This window comes from Botrytis porri (genome assembly GCF_014898465.1).
Source record: "Botrytis porri strain MUCL 3234 chromosome Unknown BPOR_005, whole genome shotgun sequence".
NCBI classification, from domain to species: Eukaryota; Fungi; Ascomycota; class Leotiomycetes; order Helotiales; family Sclerotiniaceae; genus Botrytis; species Botrytis porri.
Genome location: NW_024066079.1, coordinates 1,564,511 through 1,582,263, shown reverse-complemented (window position 1 = coordinate 1,582,263; position 17,753 = coordinate 1,564,511). Strand labels below are relative to the sequence as shown.

Here is a 17,753-nt window from a genome sequence, read left to right as displayed (position 1 = left end):
CTCATTGTTCGTCCACCCATTGCTAGTAGGTTTAATAGCCCAATCTGCAGGAAGATCGGTTTCCGTATACCAATTGGAAAGATGCACCTGTCCTTGAACCACCAGGAATGGAGGTATGATTTCCCCTACACTACTACCGCATATGATCGCTGTCGCCCATTCCCTATTGCCTGGTTGTACTGCTTTACTCCTACCACTCCTCTCAGCACTAGTAACTACCATACCAGCATTTATAACTCCCATCATAAAGCCTGTTTCGTCGAAATTCCACATATCGCAATCTTGTATACCAAATTTCGCTCGCATATTCGATATAAGACGAAACCACTTTCGAATAAACTCAGGATCCTCGCACAAAGCTCTTTGAAAGTCATAAACACGACTAAAACGCGTCTTTAATTCTTTGTGACGCTTTACGAATCGATGCGCCCAGAGCTTTCCAACCGCTTTTCCACCTCTCGATTCAAGAATATGATTCGCCATATCTTCCACCCCTTTAAGTTTAGGTGGAAAACCTCTCGAATCCATATCAAGAATATATTGAATAATGATCTCTTCTTCTAATTCTGTAAGTTTATGGGTTTTATGTCGATATTCTGTACGAGGGGTAAAACCGTCTATTCTACGCCGTAGTGTTGTACGTGGTATATTATACATCGTAGCAACCTTTCTAACACTTAGTTTTTTGTCTTTATGAATAGCATCGATAGCTAGGAGTATACGGGCTTCTTCATTATTCGAATGCATCGTGGGTTGTTGATAAAACGCGTGTTGAAATAAAAGGGTGCAAATTGAGGTGAAAGTGGGCCGCATGATGATATGGGCCGCATGATGATAAACCACGTTAAGTGATAAATAAAATGGATCTTTTGGTAGGTCGCGAGATTGATAAGAAGGGGATGCGAACAACGAAATTTTGTATATTGCAAGATGGGATAAAGAGGCCACACCTAGGGTATTTGGAGTACCTAGATAGGTATGAATTGTAACTTTGAAGGGGAGAGAGGTCAAGTAAGGTAAGGAGAGTAGGGTTGGGTGTTGTAGTGGGTGGTATTGGGTGATTCTTTGTGGGATGGGTCGTTGTTGGGTGATGAGAGGATAGAATTGGTGGAATCGGTGGAATCGATGAAAGTGGAAGGTTAACGGAGGGCGATGGGGGGAAGCAGCTTGTAAATGGATAGTGAATGTGTTCTTTCTCGATGGTATGCTGACAGCAGTAATAAGTCAACTAAGGTTTTATGCAGGTTCAGGCTCGCTTTGTTCTTTCATAGCAAGTAAGGATTGCTTGCTGGTTTATAATCATTTGCCTGTCTGGAAATCGCATGTACCTAAGTATGTCTAGGTATGCATACCGACGGAGCACATAGAAGTAGAGACACGATGGAAAGAGAGAAGCAACAAGAAGGAGGAAAAGGGGGCAGCCACATAAAATAGTCAAAATATCCGGCCAGTCCGAGATTATATGTCCTTTTTCAATCGAGAAGGATTCGATCTCAAAGAACAATTCACTTCAAGAAATATTCCCAAAACAGATGGGTGATTTATATATAGTGATATATATACATATATATATATATTGTTGTTGCAGCGGAAAACGGATTCCCTCTTCCTACCTACCCTTTCTGATGTAGGACGGACTAGAGATTTGTAACGAACGAGGGGTCTTTCTTTTTTTGGTCGCACGGCACAACAACACCAGTAACGATGCATATGAACCTACACCGGTGGCTTGATGGAGGAAATAAAACAAGACTCAGCCTCATCAGCATATATTTAACGTAGCTGGAGGTACCTACGAATGCCTATCAAAGGAATCCAATCCGGAAATCTCCCCAGCATTTTGGGATTCCTTGTAGGTCCAAGTATGTAGGTCTATAAGACTTTCCCGCTCTTCTATCTGCTCACCGTTTTTGAAATCTCAATTCCAGTCTTGGCCTTGCACTTTTGGATACATTGTAACCAATTTACGAGACCATCTAGAACCCAAGGTGTTGGTTTTCCGCCCCCAACTTCATATACTCTCCGCTTGCATTTCACATGATTGGTGTACCAGGAGATATCAATATCCAACCTTGAATGATTACACGCAAGAAAGCTCTGAAGCATCAAGGAGGAATTGCTTGTATTCGCCGATGCAAAACTTCGGTATGAAATCGTTCACTCTCATGCGTTCCCAATCTTACATGTACATCAAATCTTTCATTGGCAATCATACGAACTCTCAGCACGTGCATGAACAACAAAGAATCGACGGCGAGCATAAGAAGTGGCAATCATCAACACGTGGGATAAGCACTAATTAGAAGTACACACGAGCTGGCAAGAGGTCTTTTCCTATTGTTTTGATACCATGTGGTAATTTCATCAACAACCAACCCTTCGTGCCCACCAGGAATAATCAAGGCGCTTTTCGCAAGGAGATGAATGATACGAGAGTTCCCTTATTACTTATTATTGGTATCGTGCGGTATCACTTGGATTGGAAGTGATCAGAAGGTCCTTCTGAACCGAACTTCGGAAACCGGCAGCGGGAGCGGCACAATCGATTCTCAACCCGCGAGGTTTTACAGGAAAGGTTTCGGTAAATCGGCATCCGTCTACATCGTAAGATTTGAAGCAGTTTTATGTTTGCTTCACGCTTTCCTTCTGCAACAAAGAGAGGGTATTCACGGTCGAATCCAACGAGGATGTCCAATGACTCTTCTGCGAACTTCGCGAACTTCCAGTATGCCTTGGAATTATGGTAACGTGTTTCGAGCCCACTTTATATACGGAACGGAAAGAAAAGATTTCTCCTTCGTCCCTTCGGCGAGATCAGACAACCGATATAATAAATCTGTGATGTTTACGAGACCGAAATTGATATTGGACTAGAAGCCAGGCATGGCAACAATACAATACGATCTGAACAATCTGTAACTGCATGAACATCTGATACTTGCTGACGATTTACGATCTGCATTGTCCCCTGACCCGGCGTCTAGTTATTGCTAATTTCAGAAAGCCATGATCATAATATATACGGTAGTGTGACATGAACTGTGGGATGATCAACGTGAGTTTGAGGAGTGTTCGCTTCAATGTTGGTGATCAGAACTGATCTAGAGTGAAACGGTAAGTAGAGTGTCGAAGCAGTCCATGGAATCTCGAGTTCAAGTAACCATACTTCGATAACACTTGAAATTTGGGTCCAGACTCAAGAGAGGCTGGTGTACATTACAGAAACACAGACTCGAGGGGAAGAGCCACATCCTCATCAGGTTGTCCCAACTTTTCGATATCATTCATTGTGATCTTAAATCGCCGATGTTCTTATTAGACATTGCTGTGCTATGTATTGATGAAACAAACTTACATCATATTTCCTATGAAGTTCTGGGGAAATTGATGAACCAGTTGACAGATGCGACAGATTCCATACACTTGAATCTGAGCTATGATGGGTCTCTTCAGGTGTGAATGGAGGCGCGTCCTTAACAAGCTTCCCCATCTTTGATACTTAATTGCCCCGGTGATCCTCAGCAAAAAAATGTAGATTGTATAGTAAATTTCCATTTGAATCTTCAAAGCATAAATACCATTCATTTCAGATGTGTATCGGAATTCTCTTGAAATACGTTTCCGTACATATCCTTTCGTTTCATCCAAACGTGGTGGTGAATGTTCATGTACACGTTACGGCACAACCGAAAATAGAGAAGTCACCATCATACCAGCCAGTTGTATTCGACCGATCAGCCAAACCTATGAGTAGTTCTGAGGATATAAAGGAAAGGGAAGGAGAGAAAGATAATCAGGATCGAAATCAAAATCAAAATAACAAATCATATACAGGGGATACTCACGACAGTTATCATTTGAAGAAAACATCATAATCTATTTTTTGTCGATGGTAATGAAGGGGTCGATGCGTATGGCAAAAGGTCTCGAACTTGTATGATATCGATATCAACAGCTGTCCAATACTAATCCGAGATATCATTTGACCGAAGGGAGAACCTGCATCAATCAAGCTTCCCCATTCGTTTGTTCCATTTTTCTCTCTCCATTCTCGAGGTAACGACTGCATATTACGACGTCACAATACTTCTATACAATTCAACCAATTTTCAAACTTTTTTTCTTTCTCCACGAACGGAATAATCACGGATTCTTTCAACTGCCTCCAAGCACGATTCGATTCTCCGCGAAATCTCGGAGACTCCATCATTTTTCTCTCCTCTTTTAAAAAAAGCAAGGAAGGACCATTCAATTGCACCGCATCCACTACCTCCACCATCATTTGGGGTTCCCAGACAAGAGAGAGGGAGAGAGCACAAGAGAGCACAAGAGAACAAAGCTTTCATTACGAAACCTTTATTATACTCGGAATTGTCATCTACTTATAACTGCACGAGAGAGTACATACATACATACATGCACTCTTCTAGTGCGACAGATATCCATCCATCTATCTGCAGCATTCACCCAAATCTTACTACCGATCACACGATAATCCGATCGAATTAATATATCAAATAGTCATTCATACCTCCCTACCCACCACACTCGTACCAATTCAAGATCTAATTATATCGACTCTTGTTAATGCATCGAATGGTTTCTCTCTCTCTCTCTCTCTCTTCCTCTCACTGCTCGATATACGATACGCATCTCCCTTTGACCATTGATGAATTGAGACTCTCTAACTTTTCAATCCTCGGAGTTTGAACTAATCCGTTTCAAGGAGGGTCTTCATAGAGAAACAACAGCATCATCATCATCATCATCATCATTTTCACCCCCTTCCCCCCTTCCCCCCTCAGGTGCATTTTTTCCCTTTCTTCCTTTGTTCCTTGGAGGAAGAGGTTGAAAGTAACACAACTAGCACCGCTTTAGACGGCCCTTTTTTGGAGAGGGCCTTATTGATATTAACCAATCGAATCATCGGATTCCTCACACATAAGTGGAGTTATCTTGGATCCCGACTCCAAACTCTGCCCCTCCATAAGATTCCCAGGCTTTGGTTGTGTTACGAGTGTGTAATCGAGATATCTGAATTGCCCCGCCTCCCGCCAAGTTGGCCATAAACTCCCCCATCCTAACCAAAATTACGTCCTCAATTGGAAAGGGCGACCCGCCCACCAACTTCAATTCTAAAAAGAAGAAGTTTCCTTTAACTTCCGAATTATATTCTCAATCTTCTGCTCCTTCTTCTGCTCCTTCTTCTTCTATTTTTGCTCACTTCTTTTCTTCCAAAATTCCTTCTCAATCAACAACCCCAATACCAACATCCTTCAAAGAATCCAACCTATTTAAACCTCACAAAGTCTCGAGACCAAATCCAATCAGCCTCATACATTTAGCCTCTGTGACCTTTGTGGTTATTGCCTTGGTAAATTGATCACGAGCCATTATCAAGATTCTGTTGGCTGTTGCTAATTCTTTATGCGTAGATTGTTCAACTCTTATTCACTGATACCCCTCCGCTTCATTCAGGATCTTCTCATCCATTCTCACCAACATCGTACTCTCCTAGAGCCAACGTTTTGGATCAAGGAACTTGCGAATCACCACATCCATTTCCTACAGAAGCCCCAATATCAAGACCGCACAAAATGTCTTTATTGGCAGAATCAAAGCGCGTTGCCGCCGAGTTTGATTACACAGACGAGGATGTGCGACGAGGTGTTGCTGAATTTGTCGCGGAGATGAGTATGTTTATCTGCCAATCAATTTATGGCTTGAAATTAACGTCTGCATAGATGAGGGATTGGAAAAGAATGCAACAAACATGAGTCAAATTCCAACGTACGTTACTGGAGTCCCTAATGGAACGGAAAAGGTAGGAGAAGTGGACCCCCATTTCCGACGCACAAAGCTGATGAATCAATAGGGACTATATCTAGCGGTCGATCTTGGAGGAACCAATTTCCGAGTTTGCTCAATCCAATTGCACGGAGATACCACCTTCAGTCTTACACAATCAAAGGTTGCGATACCCCGGGACTTGATGTTGGCTAAGACCGCATCGGACCTTTTTTCGTTTTTGGCAAAACAAATCGAACTTTTTCTCAAGACCCATCACGAGGACCGTTTCGCGGCCCACATCAGACGTCGCAATACCGTCAGCACACCAGAAGGTTTCAGAGATGAACATATCTTTAGACTTGGATTCACGTTCAGTTTCCCAGTTCACCAAATTGGTATCAACAGAGGAACTTTGATTAGATGGACAAAGGGTTTCGATATTGCGGATGCGGTTGGACAAGATGTTTGTGATTTGCTACAAAAGGAGATTGATAAACTGCACTTGCCAGTCAAGGTCGCTGCTCTTGTCAACGATACAGTCGGAACATTGATGGCAAGAGCATATACCTCACCTGGAAAGACTCAGACCTTACTCGGAGCAATTTTTGGTACTGGTACCAATGGTGCCTATGTTGAGAAGCTCGAGAAGTTGACTAAGCCTATGGAAGGAGATTTTGATAAGACAACTGGTGAAATGGTTGTCAACACAGAATGGGGCTCGTTCGACAATGGTCTCAAAGTTTTGCCAAACACCATTTATGATCAAATCCTTGACAAGGACAGTGTCAACCCTGGCATTCAAATGTTCGAAAAGCGAGTTTCTGGCATGTTCTTGGGTGAAATTCTCAGAACGGTTCTCGTTCAAATGATCAAGAGCCCTACTATTCCACTTTTCAGAGATCAATCTTCTGCAGATAACGACTATCGCTCAACAACTACAGTCGATGAAGCCGGTCCTCTTTTCAAGCAATGGACAGTTGATAGTTCTATTCTCTCGATCGCGGAAGCTGACAACAGCGTTGGTCTTCGTGCCCTTCGTCAAGAACTTGAGAAGTCTCTCGGTGTCTCAGCTGCGTCATTGGAAGATGCTCAAACCGTCAAGGAAATCGCTCATGCTATCGGTAAACGTGCAGCTCGTTTAGCCGCTGTTGCAATTGGTGCCATTGTTCTCCAAACTGGTCGTCTCGATGTCAAATCTGATGCCCCTGGACCAAAATCAACAGCTGCTATTATTCAAGATGTTAAGGATTTGAAGATTGCCGATGCAGCATCAGCTACTGCCAATAAACTCGCTGACACAGCAGGCTTGGCTGTCAACGAGGAAGATGTCATTGATATTGGTGTGGATGGTTCTCTTGTTGAATTCTATCCAGGATTTGAAGATTATATGAGAGAAGCTTTGAGAGCTATGGATGGTATTGGAGCTGCTGGCGAGAGAAGAATTAGAATTGGTATTGCTAAGGATGGATCTGGTGTCGGTGCTGCATTAATTGCGCTTGTGGCGGCAAAGATGGAGAAACAACAACAACAAGATTATATTGGAGATTTAAGGAATAGGCTGGGTGGTGCTGGAGAGAACGTGATTGGAGAGTAATGGCTGCACGATTTGTTATGAAATGATTAAATGAATGGTTGTTTGGTTGCTTGTCAAGTTACTAGAGGAAGTACAGTGGAAAAACAAATATCAAGATGAATTGATGGGAATGGATGGGCGAAGGGGTTAGGATCCGGCGGTTTTGGTTACACACATAGTTTAGGCATAGGGGCTACTAGGTGGCTCCCTTTTTTTCAAGTATCATTTAGTAGGAAATCTGAACATACATATGAATCTTTTAAAAAAAATTAGACTGATATTCTTTGTATATTTGAAGTTGAGAATGCTCGTATCTGTGAAATTTTCTTTCATGAAATTAGATTTCATACATTGAAACATTGTAATTAGATACCGTTTCGGTTAAGTGAAGTGAAGTGATGTGATGTCACTCTTTCGGGATACGGAAATATGAGATCATGATCTAATCAGCTAACTAGTTGGTCTAAATATGAACTTTAGAAATGCTAGGTATCTCAATACCACCAAGGAAGTCCACAATCCTCATCAGTAGAAAGAAGTCGTGCTCTAGACGAGATAACCATTCCTATGAAGCCGTGCCTTTTAAATACTACAGCATACCAGTCTATCACCATCTCCCAATCTCCACATCCAAATCCACCCAACATCACGTCATCAAACTCACTCTCAACCCTCCACATTCTTTTCCCTCTCCCTAACCCTAACCCAAATCGGTTCCTTATGCACCACGATATATTTCTTCAGCTCAAACCAATGCGCCTCCTTTCCACCCTCTCTCTGCATGTCAAAATTCCACACCAAGCGCGCAAGCACTGATCGCAATTCTGCCTGGCCGAAAGATCGTCCTAAAACAGACGCGTGAACCTAGTCCCCAGGGTTTGAGGATGTTGCGATTATCGTTGACGTATTCGTTGGGGCGGAGGCGGGAGGGGAGATAGCGATCAGGGAGGAATTGGAGAGGGTTGTGGAAATTATCCGCGCTGAGAGCCATGGCGATGGTGTTGCATGCGATGTGTGTCTGGGGGTGGGGTGGGATGGGTTAGTATGTGTGGATGGATGACTATATCAGGAGAGTTTCCTCTCTTGGAAAATGGAAGAAAAGAAAAGAAAAATACTCACACCGTCAGGAAGAAAGTATCCACAAACAGTTGCACCTCCAGGAGGTAAAACCCGAAGAAGTCCACCCGGAACAGGATTACAAATCCGCAACCCTTCACTACCCACCGCATTCAAGAATGGCAACTGCTGAAGCGCACTCAGCGTAATATCCTCATCCCTCTCAAAAATCGTTCGAACCTCCGTTTGCAATTTCCGCAGCTCCTACGGATCCTACACCAAACAATTAAGGATTCCACAAATCGTCGTGCCGGTGGTTTCGCTTCCTCCGAGAAGTAAAAGCGCGGTTGTGCTTTCGATTTCGGGCATGCTCATTCTTGATAAGTCGGGATTGTTTTGCGGGTCAAACATCACCGTCATGAAATCTCCTTCTGCTGATTCGGGACGTTGAAGTCGTCGGTGAATTTTCTCGGCTGCGTAGGTGAAAATCTTCTTGCATTTTGCGCGTGCTGGCGGTGGAATAATCACCGAGGTTATTTATCTTCTTTTCATTCTAGATACTGTGTTCTCGCATAGGTATCTCTCTGAATATAAGTATTCTTGCCATCATAATTAAATGTTAGAACTCAGGAGGATGCATCAAATTCCCATGGGTAACCTCTTTTGCTAATGCAGAGCCAGAGTCTAGAGTAAACTTCTGGCATCAGATATGAACCGAAACAACACACACAACACAAAACATGACAATATAGGAAGAATTGAGAAAGTGAAAGTCATTACGACTCAGAAGTGATGGCATGATGCTAATAGATCATAGTCCCCGATTTGTGAGCTTCAAAGTTCAGATGAGTTCGTGATGAATGAGATGAATTGACTCGAATACTACACCAGGTATCTGAATAAATTGAGATGTTATGATTTTGAGATCGGAATTGATATATGAGTTTGTGTGCATTAGATGATAAGTTTGGATACTATGATACTATATATGTACTTATTGCTACAATTTGTTGAGCAGAGCTGCTATTCAATTTCAAGGCAGTCCTCAAAACTCCCTTGTTCAACCGACATCTTCTTTCTTAAAGTCTACTTGGACATACCGATGGAACTACACAGCAAAGAACAATGTTTTAATCGCAATTATCAACACACGAAATGGCTATCCATCTCAACACATCATTGAAATCCCCTTTTCACCCTCTATCACCAACAATACCAAACCTCTAAAAAGGCAACTAGCCCTTCAACTAGAAATCAAGAAGCCATTGGTTCTTTTTCTCCCTCCCCTCGATGTAAGATACAGGATGGTTAGCTATTTTCGCTAAGAATGATAGTACAGTAGTACTAATTGTTCTATCTTTAGCGCTGTGAGACTAAAAGGCCTTTAGCGCGAATATTTGTACTGGCAGAATTGAACTAAAGGCCTCTAGTTCAAGAAATTTGTATGGGAGAGTTGAGCTACAGGCCTTAGCTCAAGAATCTGTACTGCGACTCTGAGAAATGAACTAAAAGTGTATAAACATAGCTCATAACTTCAATTCAATAGCTACTATAATATAATCCCAAGCGAATACCCAAGAGACTAGCTTTTTCAAATAGACCTTATCTAAGACCCCTATTCTCCGTCAAACCCCCCTATATTCATAACCTTATAACCTCATTTCATCATCATAAGCCTAATTATCCATATGCTGTCTCGCGAACGAACTCCTCGCTCTAAGTCTATAACCATATTTCTCCAAGATAAAAGGAATAGGAACCAACAACACAGCCAAACATGCTAATATTGTTCCCGCCCAATTATATCCCAAATTCAGAAACATTTGTTTCCCAAACAAGGGGAAACCCGCCCCGGCCAAATTTCGTATCAACCCCACGCCAGCTAAAGCACTTGCTGAAAAGACCATGTAGCTATCTTCAACATAAAGATAAGTCATCAAAATAAGTGTGTAGAAAGAATACCCAAATAAAGTGGTAGCAAGTATGGGTACAATCCAATGAATATGATATTGAGGTGGTGAAGTCCATGCGAACCAGAAGAGACTGATCGGTAGTAGAATAGCCGCAAGTTTGCTCAATTGGACTCGTGCTTCCGGTATATTTTTGAATCTTTCAGGATCGATTTCCTCTTCAGATTGTGATTCCCTTGTTCCGGCTGCACGAATTCGTCTCTGATAATGGTTTTCTTGCCATATATTGATAAACGGGCCTATACTGATGCCGACGATAAGTCCAAGAAAACAAAGACCAACGCCGATTGTACCGAAACCATATCCCATCTTCCCAAACACGAGATTGAAAGCACTGTTGAAGAGAAATGAGAGTCCGTACAAGAAACCGTTGTAGAGCGCTGCAAAGATGATCACAGGCTCGGTTGCTAGGAAGCGGAAAGGTCGAGAAAGTGTATTTTTGAACAATTGTCCCAGGGATTTACTCTGCATTTCCATGGGTACCGTGGCGACGATTCTTCCGGCAGCTTTATTTAGTCGATTTGCACGTCTTCGAAGAAGCACTGAACGTCTCGTCTCATTTCCGAAAACAAGAAGTACCACCACGAGTATCAACCAGAATCCACCACAAATCCCTAGCAAAGCCCAGAAAACTTCTCGCCAGCCATATCTTTGTGCAACGAAAGACATCAAGAAATATCCGGAAGGACTTCCACACACTGCGGCCCAGAGGAAAATACTCATCGCTGGCCCTATTTGATCTCTTGGCCAGAGATCAGCTATTGTTCCACCAAAGTTGGCAATTGTCACACTCGCAAAAAGACCTGATAGAAATCTTAAAATTAGAAACCCTTCGATATTCTGTACGAGTGCTGTTCCAAGCAGAAATAGAAGAAATGTTCCATAAGGAATGATGTATAGATAAGACCTCCCATAATATTCAGATAAAGGCGCCAATGTCATCGGTCCCAATGCTAGACCGAGAATATAGAGTGAAAGACCCAATACTCCAACTTCGGAACTGACATTGAATGACTGGGTAAATTTTTCCTGTGCTGGTGAATATCCCGATGCTCCCCAAGAGACTGTTAGGTCGATTAAAGTGATGCTACCCACGATAGACCATTTTCTCCAGAAAGAAAAGTTGCGAGGATCAGAAGGGTCATCGGATCGAAATGTCAGGACTTGTATTTCAGTATTGGTTGAGCTTGTATACCGATCAGGTTGAGATGACCGATTCATGATTATGTAGGTATTTACTCAGAAGCACCCTTTGGCCGTGAAACTCGGAGAAGTAAGGGATCTCTATCGATTTTGATGAATATGTACATGATTTGATTCCATCAGGATCTGCACATTCGATTGGAGATGTCTTTCATTTCTTTTCATAGAAAGTTGATGTTGCTCAATGATGACGTTTATGATGCAAAAAGGGAGGTCATTGCGATGATTGGATCTACTCTGTCCTGATACACCGAGCACGAAAATCATACACCAGATGAGGGGTAAGTGCATAGCATACATACCTAGGTAGGTGTGGGATACAACGATACGTACCCGGGACAGCAGGACGAAAACCCCGGCATGTCAATCTTTCGAAGAACACCTTGAAATCTAGATCGAACAGAAGTGGAGGAACAATGTTCGAGATCAAGGGGAGTTTAAATTATCATAAATCACAAACACATGGTAGATATCTTAGTTGCAGATTGAATAAAACGATTTAGCAAATTATCCTGAAGTGTATTGCTGTTTGATCCTGTTCATCTTCTCATCCTACTAGAACCGCGTTCAAAAGATGACCTAGGCATATCGGGATTAGATCTTATCCTTATCATCAAGGGATATGTTAAAGATGTCTTTCAAATTTTGGAGACTGGAGCTGATTCCAATAGAGAGAGAGAGAGCAGAGCAGACATCATGTTTGATGACCTTGAATTTGAGTCATTGACCGATTTTATCTTTATCCTTTATTATTGATTTTTTCGGATTGTCGCTTCTGCGAAGATTGATGAAGGGGCAAAGAAGTGTCTGGACCTTTATAGACGTACTAGGTATGTGAACCGGTAATATTGATACGATAAGGAAAATCGTCGAGACAACATCTATTCACAACGAAACCAAGATAAAGAGTTCATCCATTTTGCAAAAGCTACCTAAGAACAGAGTAAAGAGATAACCAGTTATTATTCTTCCCGCTTGAAGGGGTTTCAAGGTAGTGGAACAACACACGGCAAAAGGAACACTCACATCCATTGACTAGCATTATGGGGAAGTGATATGCCAAGAAATTCGGAGTGGCCGACAATCATTAACTCAAAGGGAAAAAGAACAGAATGTCCACTGGTATTGATCGTGAAGTTTATCCTTATTTCTTCTTCTATTCGGTGATCTCGATACTATGACAAGTACCGAAACTAACAAATACTATTTGGTGGAAGGAAGCCACTTCGAAAGAGTCTCTGTCCAGTCCAGATCTTCTCTTGCATCTATAGAACAAGAGCCTCATGTGTGAGCAGCCAGAGTATCGAGGTACAGTAGAATGTCATCCTATCCCATCCAGTAAATATGTATATGGTCGGTCATCTATTTCACCATCAATCGAAAAAGATCATCCATCACGAATCTTCCTTGTACCGAGTATAGAGGTTGCATTCGGTACTCATCGACCTCTTATTACATGGTAGCAATCATATTGATCGAGACCCCTGCAGCGGTATTGACTGTGTAACTAATAACACTCCGAGCTTCTTGTGGAGGAGTTGTAAGTTGACACCGTCTATTTCTTTGCTATAATCCATGTCAACGGACGGAGATTGAACCGGAAGTTGTTAATGCTCCGCTTGATCGTCAACTTTGATCCACAAAGCATTACTTCGTAAAGTAGTTAAATGAAGCCATGAGCCGGTTGTCTGGTGTGATTGTCATTTTATTGATCAATTCCATACCAAGATCGGCTTCAAATTATGACTGAAGGACGCCGACAGATACCAGGCCGATCCGAGCCTTATGAATACTCTTTCATCCCCGCCCCCGCTCCTGTCACCGACTCGGAATATCAGGGTCCTATTCAACAAAATATCATCGATACGATTGAGCATTGGAATTACGAGAATAGCTATATCGACCCTGATTTCCGATACATAGTTCCGCTACCGGTGAACACTCTGGAAAGTCAGTATCCATCCGACACATCGAGATTATCCCGTGATCCTAATAGCTTGGAACGATCCTCCGTGACCGAGGAATCTTTACTAGATCTGCTAGATGGTTCACATACCATCAACAAAGCTACAAATATAACGAAAAATCCCAAGCCCCAAGGATTACCAGAAGCGCTCAAATACTTAGCACCAGTACCTACACAAAGAGATACTTCTCAACAACCTGTCAAGACCCAATCGAGGCATCCTCAACAATCCGCAACCGATGAGCTACTGCCTCTTCGACAACCTCCTACACATTCTCGCTATCCTGAACAACAAGTCCAAAATGCACAGTCAGTATCTCATTCCCTAGGTATACAAATCCCCGGCTAATCTCTTTTATCAAGGCCGATTTCTTATCAACCTTCTGCGTCATATCCCACGACTCTGGCTGTAAATGATCCATTTCTGTACGGCGATGTTGATGTGTTTTCGCAACCATTGGAAATTCAACTAGGTCCGGTACTACCGCCCTCATTAGCTAAAGGAAAACGAAAACAATCTTTTAGCCCTTCCCCATCGCCGGATCCTAACTCATCACGTCCAAGAAGGGTCGCAAATGCTAAGCGTCGGCGTGAATTCAATTCTTCTGCTTCTCCAAAACCTTCATTTAGCTCCGAATGGTGGGAAAGTGATGCTTCACTTTGCTGGAGATGCCGCAAGCATAATTCAAACGTAAATTATACCTTTCTTTCGCAGCATCCATTGATTGACAGCGAGAAGCTCCTCTTGGTGAACCTCAACTGACTTTACTACACGACAGCACCTGATATCAGGATTTTGCGATTCTTGCATCCGAGTATCAAACTTCAATGTCGCTCCAAGCACTCAAGGCACGAGAACGGAAAATTTAGAAAGTCTAGTATTATATCTATTACCATGTTCGGCTTTCCTTTCAATCATCCTTAGAATACACAGTATCTAATCAAGTCTTAGCACATATGGAAGAAAATCTACGCGCCATTCCTCGAAATGCGCTAAAAACCAAAACTTGGCGAATGTTCTCGGCTGAGAGGGCCGAAAAGGCATTCGATCACGATTTCGACAATACAGTATTTAGAGATCACTTCGTTTTAGCACAAGAACAGGCTCGTTCAACCGGAGTTTTCGACGAGAAATACTCAGATCTAATGGCCATAGCTCAATCATACCAAGAGTCTATTCCCCAACCTGTTAGTACCTTTGTTTATATTATTTCAAGAAAGTCTTCTGACATGTTCGTATATAGAACAAATCTCTCGAAGCTTCTTGCAGAATCTTGATCGAATGTTGCGAATTATACAAATGCTTTATCACAACAACGATGCCACCAGCTCCAATTCCAGTTCTTAATCTCCTCGAAAAGATCCGCACCACACGAAGCACGATGCGTAGAGCTTTCAAAGAATTTCAGACCCTCGCACTCGCTCCCTCTGACTTTCGCTCTCGACGCGATTGGCTACCTTCATTTCTTTCCGCATGTTCCCTTGCGATATCGGCAGTTGTGTTTATAGATATGATGGTAGCGGTTCCATCACCCTACAAAGAGAGAATATGGGGCGTGGCATGGCAAGAGAGAATAACTCAAATTAGACATGGAGGATATGGAATGATGTTGGAAGTTTTGAGAGCAAACACGAAGAATATCAATCCATTGGAATTGAGTTGTTGGGATCAGGATTCTGGAATCAACACAAATTTCCAGGTTTTGAACAATGCCCATGATCCTTTTGCTGGAAATCAATACATAAACGCACAGTACAGCACCGGATACACAATGGATCCTTCCTCTAACCCACAGTTTTCCTATGGACTCGCAACACCTGCAACACAAGACTTTGTTCCTGATATTTTATACGCCAGTTTGGATTACGACCAAGCTTATTATCATAACTGGCAACAAATGCAGCTGAGAATGCAACAACAAGCAAAAGCAGAAGAAGAGAGAAGAATCTTACTAGGAGATACCTCGCCAGAAGCACTGCAAGGAATGATGGCGGTGAAATCCTGGCAGATGCGAAATTTTGAACATTTGAAGTTGGGAGAGGATATCTTCAAAAAGGATTTGTATAGACAGGCGACTATCAATCCGATTGCGGGCTTGTGGAGAATTTTTGATATGAAGTAGGGATGAGATGGGGTTTCTTGGGTATACGGAGGGAGGGAGAAAAAACCTTATGAATTAGGATAGGAGTTGGTACTTGAATTCAGATTGTGAGAGGGAAATTGAGGATTAAGATGAATTGATGGCTTACTTTATTCACTGACTTCCTTCTCAAGTATCAGGCATATGAGATATTTTTTTTTAGTCTTTAATAATGTGTACTTTTTATTAAGCTTCCACATTACCTTTACTCAGTCTTATTACTTCAGATCAGAACCTGGAAATTCTCAACTCCAAGGGTAATTATCGTGGTATTCATCTCTAAACTATTGGCACATAGATCTCGATAACTACTCCGTGCACAGCTAATAATCACTCCAATCTGTACAATTTCACAAAGCCGTGCAATGAATGATTGCAAATTTCTATAAATGTATATACGTAGAATGAGACGTTTGCCTGCACGTAAAATACAAACCAACTCGATGAATCACAGTTGTGAGATGGACCAGTATCTACATTTGTTCCATTTCGAAACATTCGTCTTCTTCTTCGTCTTCAGTTGCAGTTGGAGCAGAAATTACAGCTGAGCTTGTGAGACTTGGGGAGGGGGATGTGAGAATAGATGTTGTGGGGATAATAACAGTTTGTAGAGTACTAGCAGAGCGGAACTAGCTACTGGAAGTGTAGTTGCGATTGTCTCTTTCGAAGTGACAGAGCCCGAAACTGCCACAACGGCTGTAGAGCTCGGCGCGCTAGTCGATGTGAAAGTAGACGACATCGTCGTATTTGTAGCAGGGACCGTAGAATTCGCAGTCGGCCGAGAATTATTCCCCGCTCTCACCACATCCTCCGGATCCAAATGATAAAGCAAGGAACCCCACCCAAGCCCATCATAATGACCTGATCCCTCGCCCCACGAACCTGTTCCACCCTCGAAACCGCCCATCATGGTGATGGTGTAGTTCATGTATTCTTTTGTCCAGGGCGCATCGACGCCTTTGATTTGTGCGTAGTGCGCGTGGAGGAGTTCCCATGTGGGACGGTAGGAACCGCGGGAAATGTTACTGACGACAGTGAAGGAGACGATGCCGTTGGTGTAGGGTTCAAAGGGGACGTCGTTGTTGAGGTTGTAGCGCGCGTAGTATTCGGCACTGAGAGGTGTTAGTTTGATGATTTTATATGTCTGGGGAATGAGATAAGTACCCGAGTAAGATTTTGCTATTGTTGTAACTGTACAAATCCTCGCCTTGATTCCAGGCCTGCTGGGCAAGGACTCCGAGTAATTGGAAATCAAGACCCGTGTGTCCTTGATCACGTCCAGCTTCTTGGGGTTGTCCCATGATTTTTCCCGTCTCTGGCTCGGTAACGAGATTCGAAATACAATTGTTGATTCCACCATTTCCCGATCCAGTCTTGAAATAATCGACCGCGTAATCGAAGAGTGTGGAATTGTCTGTCAAAACCCCAAATGCCATCACAGAGGCCATATTGCAAAGTTCCCAATTAGCAAAGAAATGCTTGATATTATGTTCGGAACCCGCGCTATGGTTGAGGAAATAGAGATTCTTAGCCAAGAAAGTCCTCTCAAACATAGCTGTGAAAGTAGCCAAACCGCTCTTCGCAAAAGGAGCATAGTCACGAATGAGTTCTGCAGCATTAACCAATTCGTGACCTTGCAAACCAGCTGTAAGATATTGATCATCCACACCCTCATCATCGAAATCCTCAAACTTTTCTCCCCACGCTGTGAGAATGGCCGCTGCAGCTTCAGCATACTGCGCATCCCCCTCTATTTTCCAGCGCAATCCCAGTGCGAAAGCTGCAGCTGCATCGTGCCAGAGAAGTTGGGCGTTGGCAGTTACATCAATAGTAGTATCGCGATAAATCCGCGCGACAGCATTGCTTGTGTAGTTTGATTGACTGTAGGAAATGCTGGTGAGTTTATCCCAGGAACTTTGCCATGGATCGAGTTTTTGGCTGAGTTTGGATTGGATGCGTGTGATGTCGGTCTCAGACACGAGGAGCCCAGGATGAACGAAAGCGAATGTAGTATTTACGAATAGAAAAAGTTGGAAAAGGAGTGTGCGAGCCAT

At 42.7% G+C, this 17,753-nt stretch overlaps 5 protein-coding genes across 5 annotated transcripts; 2 read left to right on the top strand and 3 right to left on the bottom strand.

Moving 5' to 3' along the window:
- The first annotated feature begins 3,350 nt into the window (after nucleotides 1-3,350).
- EAF01_004157 (uncharacterized protein) lies at nucleotides 3,351-7,638 on the top strand. The gene is made up of 4 exons (XM_038912411.1): nucleotides 3,351-5,374; nucleotides 5,436-5,694; nucleotides 5,745-5,824; nucleotides 5,876-7,638. Exons 2-4 carry the CDS (start codon nucleotides 5,598-5,600, stop codon nucleotides 7,382-7,384), a joined length of 1,686 nt encoding a protein of 561 aa, XP_038772095.1. The 5' UTR covers nucleotides 3,351-5,374; nucleotides 5,436-5,597; the 3' UTR covers nucleotides 7,385-7,638.
- A 509-nt stretch (nucleotides 7,639-8,147) lies between these two features.
- EAF01_004156 (uncharacterized protein) lies at nucleotides 8,148-8,794 on the bottom strand (the record flags this gene model as incomplete). The annotated part of the gene is given in 3 exon segments (XM_038912410.1): nucleotides 8,148-8,381; nucleotides 8,483-8,683; nucleotides 8,699-8,794. The coding sequence occupies 3 exon segments, from the start codon at nucleotides 8,792-8,794 to the stop codon at nucleotides 8,148-8,150; spliced, it is 531 nt and encodes a 176-aa protein (XP_038772094.1).
- Nucleotides 8,795-10,095: 1,301 nt separating this feature from the next.
- On the bottom strand, nucleotides 10,096-11,610 carry EAF01_004155 (uncharacterized protein; the record flags this gene model as incomplete). The annotated part of the gene is made up of 1 exon (XM_038912409.1): nucleotides 10,096-11,610. One exon carries the CDS (start codon nucleotides 11,608-11,610, stop codon nucleotides 10,096-10,098), a length of 1,515 nt encoding a protein of 504 aa, XP_038772093.1.
- A 1,724-nt stretch (nucleotides 11,611-13,334) lies between these two features.
- On the top strand, nucleotides 13,335-15,681 carry EAF01_004154 (uncharacterized protein; the record flags this gene model as incomplete). The annotated part of the gene is made up of 5 exons (XM_038912408.1): nucleotides 13,335-13,867; nucleotides 13,922-14,249; nucleotides 14,338-14,455; nucleotides 14,511-14,746; nucleotides 14,803-15,681. 5 exons carry the CDS (start codon nucleotides 13,335-13,337, stop codon nucleotides 15,679-15,681), a joined length of 2,094 nt encoding a protein of 697 aa, XP_038772092.1.
- A 491-nt stretch (nucleotides 15,682-16,172) lies between these two features.
- EAF01_004153 (uncharacterized protein) lies at nucleotides 16,173-17,753 on the bottom strand (the record flags this gene model as incomplete). Its single annotated transcript, XM_038912407.1, has 2 exons — nucleotides 16,173-16,811; nucleotides 16,864-17,753. 2 exons carry the CDS (start codon nucleotides 17,751-17,753, stop codon nucleotides 16,238-16,240), a joined length of 1,464 nt encoding a protein of 487 aa, XP_038772091.1. The 3' UTR covers nucleotides 16,173-16,237.

Coding starts and splice junctions, on each gene's coding strand:
- EAF01_004157 (XM_038912411.1), top strand. CDS start 5,598: ATGTCTTTATTGGCAGAATCAAAGCGCGTTGCCGCCGAGTTTGATTAC. Junction 5,695..5,744: donor TGAATTTGTCGCGGAGATGA/GTATGTTTATCT, acceptor ACGTCTGCATAG/ATGAGGGATTGGAAAAGAAT. Junction 5,825..5,875: donor TCCCTAATGGAACGGAAAAG/GTAGGAGAAGTG, acceptor ATGAATCAATAG/GGACTATATCTAGCGGTCGA.